This window comes from Octopus sinensis, linkage group LG11 (genome assembly GCF_006345805.1).
Source record: "Octopus sinensis linkage group LG11, ASM634580v1, whole genome shotgun sequence".
In the NCBI taxonomy this organism is placed as follows: domain Eukaryota; kingdom Metazoa; phylum Mollusca; class Cephalopoda; order Octopoda; family Octopodidae; genus Octopus; species Octopus sinensis.
The window spans coordinates 74,915,390-74,924,343 of NC_043007.1; the positions used below are offsets into that span (position 1 = coordinate 74,915,390).

An 8,954-nucleotide genomic window follows, 5' to 3' on the forward strand; every position below is an offset into this window, starting at 1 on the left:
TGTTACATGAGAATGTAGATAGCCAGGAGTTCAGGTTGAGTACTGCTATGGAAATTCTGTAATTCTCTACCCTATCAGGGCTCACAATATACTTTTATATATTTAAACAGAATCCTAGTTTTTATGATTAAAAAAAATTCTCTAAACAATTGATTACCCCCAAAACCTTCCATAAATGTTGTATTTTCATAGTTCTTTATTTGTTAAAGGAATAAGAAAACCATTCTACTCTTTCTATTCTTATTCAAATTTCTCTGAAAACTGAGACTCATTTTCCAATATGTTTATTTTTAAAAACAAAACTGTTTTTATTATTTGTCATAATCTTCATAATGTTTCTAAGGATTGTTATTATTCTGTTGATGAATTCTACTTGTGCACAAGCATCCTTGAGTATTTATCACTATTCTTCTGATCTCAGTCGACAAACTCCAGCTAAGATGTAGTAGCTTAGGCTTCACAATACTAGTTGCTTATCACATAACATCCAATGATGTCTCTATTTTCTCTATTAACATTATCTGATATGATCTAAATATGATGAAAACTGGTACACATCAGCAATAAATTTTAAATTGAGTGATGGAATCTTGAGCAAAACTACTACACTGAGGCAAATGATCATTCTATTCATGTTACTTTGCTCTTATTCTGGCTTTTAATTTTAGCCAGCTCTTTGTATATTTTCTACAGTTCTTCCACAGACCCTGCGCATAGATCTAAATAGCAGATGTTGCTAAGGCAACATATAGGTAGTACTTTAGTATGATTATCTCAATGAGCATGATGAAAAGGCAGCTCAAAACAGAGCCTTGGTGAACACCTACCTCATAACCTCAAATCTCTTGCTAAATTCACTGTCAATGTAGACTCTAAATACTTTACATTCATACATAATCCTAAAATTTTCCCAGTGTGGCCTTTACTGAGTTTTAGTTACAGTTAAAAATAACTGCTTTATACATAATCTTTTTTATCACACCTCACTTTCTTATTCCCTACTATAATGCAAGTAAACTGAGAGATTCCTCCTAGTGCTTATTATTAACTAAGAAGAAGGCAGTGAGCTGGCAGAAACGTTAGCATGCTGGGCAAAATGCTTAGCGGTATTTCGTCTGCCGTTACATTCTGAGTTCAAATTCCGCCGAAGTCGACTTTGCCTTTCATCCTTTCGGGGTCAATAAATTAAGTACCAGTTATTCACTGGGGTTGATGTAATCGACTTAATCCCTTTCTCTGTCCTTGTTTGTCTGTCCCCTCTATGTTTAGCTCCTTGTGGGCAATAAAGAAATAAGAAATGTTAGCATGCAGGATGGAATTGCTTAGCAGTATTTCATCTGTCTTTGTGTTCTGAGTTCAAATTCTGCCAAGGTCAACTTTGCCTTTCATCCTTTCAGGGTCGATAAATTAAGTATGAGTTGCGTACTGGGGTCAATCTAATCAACTGACCCTCTCCCCAAAAATTTCAGGCCCTGTGCCTTGAGTAGAAAAGATTATTAAACTAAGAAGTTCTCTTACAGTTGCCTCACTACAAGTACAGCCTTTCTTCTGCCACAAATTGCACTCAATCAAATATAACTCATGTCTACATGAAGTTTACTATGACTTCTTCTATTGCTTTGATTACTTGATTAAATAGTCTTTAGAGAACTAATTCCGCCTCATAATATATCTCCTTTACCTTTGTAGTCATTGACAACAATGCTTCAATACCAATTAATGAGAATAACTCCTGCACAAACTAATTGACTTGTGTAACCCACAACCCTTGCTTTCAACATTTATACATTCTTTTAATATCTGGAAACATTTATATTCAATAATTATCTAATTTAAACTTAATCTAAATGTGGGTGTTTTATGAACAGTAATAAGTTTTTCCCTATACAGTGAGTGACTTCTCCTTGAATGTAACCATGGATCAAATAAACACTGTACAGCAACTATTACTTTCATTGCTATTTAACATGGCTCACTGTCTCTTAGATTCTTTACATAGCTCTTCAAAAATTAAGGAATCAATATGAAATTCTTCTTTAGCTGAAGGGAGGTTTAAAACCAACTATCCAGTATATTTTTATGAAATCGAAAGATTTATTAAATTTTATTTGAAAGAAAACCACATCTATATTAAAGAACAATCTCTACTTCAATCTTAATGCCCTGACCATCAAAGAATCTATAAAGAATCACAGAATCAATAAATATATATTTCATCAATTGTTCCGAGAAGTGATCTTATTTCAAACATTGACAAATAGGGACATAATTTTCTAATTTTCCACATTCATTCATTATTTTCATCCATAGTGTGTATATTTAATACCAATTTCAAATTTTAGCACAAGTCTAGATGTGTGTGTGTGTGTGTGCATGCAATATTTTGTGTGTTATTAGTGTATATATTTAATATCAAGCATATATATTGCCTATGTAATATTAAGTGTATATATAGGATATATCTAATATTTAGTGTATATATATATATATATATATATATATATATATATATATATATACACAAATTACGTAGTGTATATTTAATATTTAATCAGTTTAGTTGCTGTAAACAGCCAGGTGTAATCCTTATAATCTTGTGTACATCATTAGTACCTGATTTATAGACTCAGCCCCTTTGTAGCCTTTGACTTTTACTAGCTAAAGGAGTTTTTTAACCTAATCTTTACACACTGTTACTTATAACTTTATCTGCTTCGCATTTCCATTCCCCCAAAATAATAAGATATACATATATATATATATATATATATATATATATATATATATATATATATATATATATACAATATATATATATATATATACAACATATATATATATGTATATATGTATAAGATCCATATATGTGTGTGTATAGTTTTTTCCCAATTATAATCTGCCACATTTTCCAGTATAACACCAACTTAGAATTTAGTCATTTATAGATGATACAGAAATAGTTTTTTTCTTATTCTCAAACACATGATAATGCTAAGACATAGCGTGATCAGGATAAATTATCCGTACATCGCAGAAAAATACGTTACCAGCCAGCCATTTATATTTGGTTTAGTAATATTTATGAATTAGCTTGAGAGTTAAATTCACACATACATGTGCATACGTATACAGGCACATGCACACACACACACATGCACACACACACACACACATGCATACACACTATCTAAATATTTTATGCTACTTACTAGGTTAGGCAGTTAGGTATATTTTCTCTGAGAAGTATTCAAAAAGCTATGAAACAGTCCATTAGAAAATTCCCTTCCTCTTTTTTCTACATTTCTATATTAATGACAAACAAAGAACGTTTTTACATACTTGTTACTCCCACAGTGTGTCTTCCTAAAACACACACTTATTCAAAGTTGACTCACTGAAGAGCTCATTTGTTTCAACTGCCTATATTCTTTCTAGAGTAAGTTCAGAAACTCAACAAATGTGGATTTCATCCAGGGGGAAATGGTTTTATCAATAACAAAATTACTACACAAGGGACACCTTATCTAAAACCAGCATTGAATGTTTTATTGCCAAAACATATGTAAAAGTTAAGGGAGTTCTTAGAAATATCTATACTTATAAATGCATATTTGTGTGTATGTGTGGCTGTATCGACTCCCTGATTTATAGACTCAACCCCATTGTAGCCTTTGACCTTTTACTAGCTAAAGGAGTTTTTTAGCCTAATCTTTACACACTGTTACTTATAACTTTATCTGCTTCAAGTTTCCATTCCCCCAAAATAATAAGATATACATATATATATATATAATATATATATATATATATACACATATATATATATATAAATAGATGACTGTACTTTTCCCTTGTTAACAATTAACACAGAAAAAATAGATAAATAGTTACAAGGGTAGCAAAAATCACACAAGTAAAGAGGTTGTAACTCGTTTTTAAAGGTAGAAACTTCGGGTTTACGTGGAATTTTTTGTATATTTATATATATATATATATATATATATATATATATATATATATATATATATATATATATTAGATCCATATATGTATGGAGATACACAAACACACACACACATACAAATACATACGCACACACACACATACACACACACATACACACACATACACATGCACTCTTTCAGATGAAGGAATAGGATAAGCCCCTGCTTCATTTCGAGACTGAGATCAGTGAAGTAAATTTTCCAGCATCTCATTACTTATCTGGAGTTAGTAATTACAATCTCTGCCTCAATAAGCAACTACCTATACTACAATAGCCTTCAGAATCCCTGAAGAGAAAAAAAAACATTGTATTTCATTGTTGTCACCAATTAGACTCCCCTATTAACCAACTTCAAAGCATTGGCAGCTTATAATGTAGAAAGCCCATCTTTATCCTTGCAGGCTCATGCACAACCTTATGGTATGCAATTGTTGTTTACTCAGAGTAATATTATTTTGTCTTCTATCTACTATGACTAGGGACTACTATTATCCAGCTAAAATTACATCAGGCAGCCATGCTTCACATGCAGAATGGTATGTAATCTGATACCATCAAACTAGTTATGTCACCATACAATAACTGCATGGCTGAAATTGCAAATGCAGCAAATTGCCAACTACCTGAAACCATTATCTTGTCTGCTCTATCGTGGGGAACATCTTATAAAAAGATTGCTGTCACTGCCTAGTCAAAGTATCCAGATTACCATAACTGATCAGTGAAGACATAAATATTCTCCTTTTGAAGCCATTTACATAAAGTTGTTTTAAATTCTCTCTTCTCTCACTCTCTACTACTGAGGATGGGGATGTGTTCTGTGGCCAAGAAACTAGTAGAACTAAATCAATCTGTTTCCTACACACACACACACACATATGAATCTGCATGTATGTGTACTGGTAAACAGATACAAAACCACTCTTGTATTTGACTATTTTTCAAAGCAATCCTGTTTGCAAAGGCATATGCAAATACCAGTAGGAGCATTTCAGTATCATGTTCTCTAGGTTTCTCATTAAATAAGACAGGCAAGCGGTTTTCATGTAAAATAACCAGCTTTACAAAAGCAAAGTTTATGTAACAGGTAATAAAAGAATGTTGGGCACTGTATTTCAATAGTATGAGTAGCAACCTTCTCAAATAACATTCAGGGAATTGGCCTGAGAACAGCAGTTGAAATGTAAATTTCCTGAGTATTATGCTTAGCATTACCTCAAAATCACACAAGTAAAATATATAGCAACTCATTCTATAAGCACCAAAATTCAAACCACATACCTAACATCCTCAAGCATGTACCCAAAGGCATGATGATGAAAATAATCTACCCTTAACCGAGGTGAGGAGTACTAAACTGAGGTACTAACATGCAGCCACCCCATAAAGATGATTATGTACTCACCAGTAACAATCATAATATTATTAAATAAACATCTTAACAGTCTGAGTTCAACTTTGCTGTTCACCCTTTCGGGATTGATAAAATGAGTAAGAGTTGAACCCTAGGGTCAATGTAATCAACTTACTCCTTCCCTCGAAATTGCTGATCTTCTGCCAAAATTTGGATCCAATATTATTAAATAAAGAAATAAAATATAATATAGCTGCTATGTAACATTGTTTCAAAACTAACAGAATGAGGAACTTATTCTGTTTTACCATGAAGCACATCTCAATTATTCCATCAGCTGTTCCCACAAAAACCAATGCAATGATGACCTTTTGCCCGTCCAGATTATACACAGTGTTATCAAATATTTTAACCTTATTGCATTAAGAACTATCTCTGTAGTTTCAAGTTCAATTCTATTGTGGGACACTTGAGACAAATATTTCTTGTCTTAGTCTTAGGTCAACCAAAGCTTTGTAAATGAAATTTGGTTGATGGAAACTGTATGAAAGTCTAGTGGGAGAAGATTCCTGTTTTAGGGTGGAATATTTAACCTTTCATCTGGTTTAATGTCACTGCATACCTTCAGTAGATCAGCCTCAGATTACAGCCTTCGTGCCTGGTCTCTGGCCTGGAGGTAACTTAAACCCACAAGTTTTTGGAGGCCTTGAAAAAGATCATGGATTCTGCCCTCTTCCTTCTTTGGTTAAGCTAACTAAGACAGTTAAGACTCAATAAACAATTATTGGTGTATGGAGCTCTTTCTGGCACCTGAAAGCAAAGTACATTGAAAATTGTATAATCTGCCTTGATAAGATCACAACAATGAAAAAAAATTCCCTTCACAAACTCTACAGGTCTCACAGACCCTCCATTCAGAAATTTCCTCATGAATACAATGGACTACACTGCTATTGGGAAAATACACCCAAAATTTACTTGGAAATCAAGAGTTGGCATTTCTGATTAAGGCATCAACATTTACAAATAAGTTAAGGTGTTGTGACTTCTGCTTTACCACAAAACCTCAAACATCATTTAATATTCTACCACAATTCTAAACAGAAAAACTTACTCATGTTTGAACTGTTGTCACAAGTCTAGATTTCTTCTTCCGAAATTCGATAAAGACTCTCCTGATTCATAAATGATACACTGTGCCATATGGATGTTTCATGATGCCATGAACCATTTCTTATTTCAATCTATAATGACTTCATTAGATAAATAAAGCTGGTCTAATAAATTTTTTAGGTATGAATTTGTATTCTTGATTAACTCGTATACACAAATTAAATTCTACATACTTTTAGCAGAAGGAAATATTGAGCACTTTGTTTTGATACAAAAAAAAAGCACAAATACTCAGCTCTGAGTGCCATGATTGTTATAGCAGAAACAGCTCTAGGTCAATGAAGTTGGTTCCTTTTGTCAGTCCTATTTCTTTTGTCATTCAATAAGTTACATACACACACACATACACGCACTAATCTAATCTAATCTAAGAAATTTAAAAGCTCAAAAAGCATTCAATTTATCCTAATATATTGGTCCCAATTTAATCAGTTTCATAGGTTCTCTTGTGTATTATAATCATTTTGAGAAATAGTTCATTTACCATATTTTCCCCAATATTTGCATGAATATTTATTTTTAACTTATGAAATTTTATAATCTGTTTTTAGCTGTAGTGTTATTTTTTTTATGCAAATAGAATTGTAGATTATTTGTTTTAGCAAAAGAATTTCTTTCAAACACATTAGTTGAATGTATTGAAATATTCATTTAAAAACTGTTCAAATCAATTTCCTTATTAATAAGTTCCATCAGTTTTTTTTTTTTTTCTATGTAACTTAAATACTTGTACACAACATTGTATGGCAACTGATCCATTTGTTTGTAGCTGTCTCTCTTAAGTAACCAATATAAATGTACAACCAATCACTTTAAGTCAGTATATGAGCTTCACTCTAATACAGGGAATATAAAAATAACGCAGATGATTAAAAACAATTATAGCTGATTATAATGAGAATTAGTTTGTACAATAAATTATCAAGAAACAACTTTATAAATGCTGCAATATACTTCATATTATACACATTACCTCTTCATTCTACATTTTTGATACTGTTCTGAACCACTGCCCATGAATTTATATATATTAAAGTTTTCACAAAATATTGTAAATTAAAACATTAAACAGTGAAGGGGAATTTTTTTAATTATTAAAGTACCACAAATGAAAGAAAATTATGGCCTATCTGAAAAGGAAATATACATAAAAATATCTATACTTCCATGTATGGAAGATATCTTTGAAATATAACTTTAATATTAAATGTAAATAATATCATGAAAATTGTTGTATTACAAATTTCACAACTACTAAGGCAGTATTATTATAGCCTGCCATTGCAACTACAAATGTGTAGATTTGAGCAAGAAACTAGCATGTTGTATATGAATGGTTGACAACCGCATGAAACAAACATTCTGCATGGTTTTTCCTGGGCAGATACCTTGAAGAGGATAGCAGGGGGTACCTCTGATTCCAGCACTACTGAATCACATCGAGAAGGATCGCTCAACATCAGTGATACTACTGAAAAGTCTGACGGTGGTAGTAAGTAGATCTAGTCCTAATCTTTGATAGTGATGTTTGTTAATATATATATATATATATGTGTGTGTTGTGTGTATCTTAAACTGTTGCTGACAAAGTTTTGTAACCCAGACTTCGTTTGGTTAATGTTGAATGGCTGTCATTGTGCTTTATTAAATTCAATAACAACAACAACAATACTAAAACCATACTAATTTCTGGAATGCTTCTGAGATGTGAAAAATTTAGTTGCAAACTTGGTTTTACTTGTTGATAAGTTCCACTAAAACTTACCATTCCATGATACATTTTTATGATATTCTATAAAATATGTAAACTTAGAATGTTAGATTTTCATTGTTTTATTTATCACTGTTTGTTTCTAAATCATTAAAGATAAATATATATCTTATATGTATATATACATATATATATATATCTTATGCATATCATCATTCATCATCATTTCATTTAATGTTCGTTTTCCATGCTGGCATGGGTTGGATGGTTTGACAGGAGCTGGCAATGCCAGGAACCATACAGGCTTTGTTGTCTGTTTTGGCATGGTCTCTACAGCTGGATGCCTTTGCTAATGCCAATATATACATACATGTATCTTATATGTATACACACACACACACACACACATATATATATACATATATGCATATATATTGTCAGTATGTATATATAGATATAGATATCTCTATGCGTGTGTCTGTGTGTTCAGTATGTATATTTAGGTATACATTTGGTGTACATTTTGGTGTATTATGTGTGTATTCAATTCATTGTGACTGTTCTAATTAATTGCTACTCACGAGTTTCCCTTATATGAAGCCACTTCTCTTCCTGACCAAGGAAGCAGCTGCATGCTAAGGAAACACTAGAATAACAGGCCAAATTAAATTATTAAACTCTAAGATGGTATCAAGTACCTTTTCTCACAT

The 8,954-nt window shown here is 31.9% G+C and overlaps 1 protein-coding gene across 2 annotated transcripts in view; it reads left to right on the forward strand.

Moving 5' to 3' along the window:
* LOC115217695 (ryanodine receptor) overlaps window positions 1-8,954 on the forward strand; it is a 323,697-nt gene that overhangs the window by 189,559 nt on the left and 125,184 nt on the right. For both annotated transcript variants that reach the window (XM_036507726.1, XM_036507727.1), the window contains exon 37: window positions 7,918-8,025. In XM_036507726.1, coding sequence (XP_036363619.1) covers window positions 7,918-8,025 — 108 coding nt within the window. The remainder of the gene's footprint in view (window positions 1-7,917; window positions 8,026-8,954) is intronic.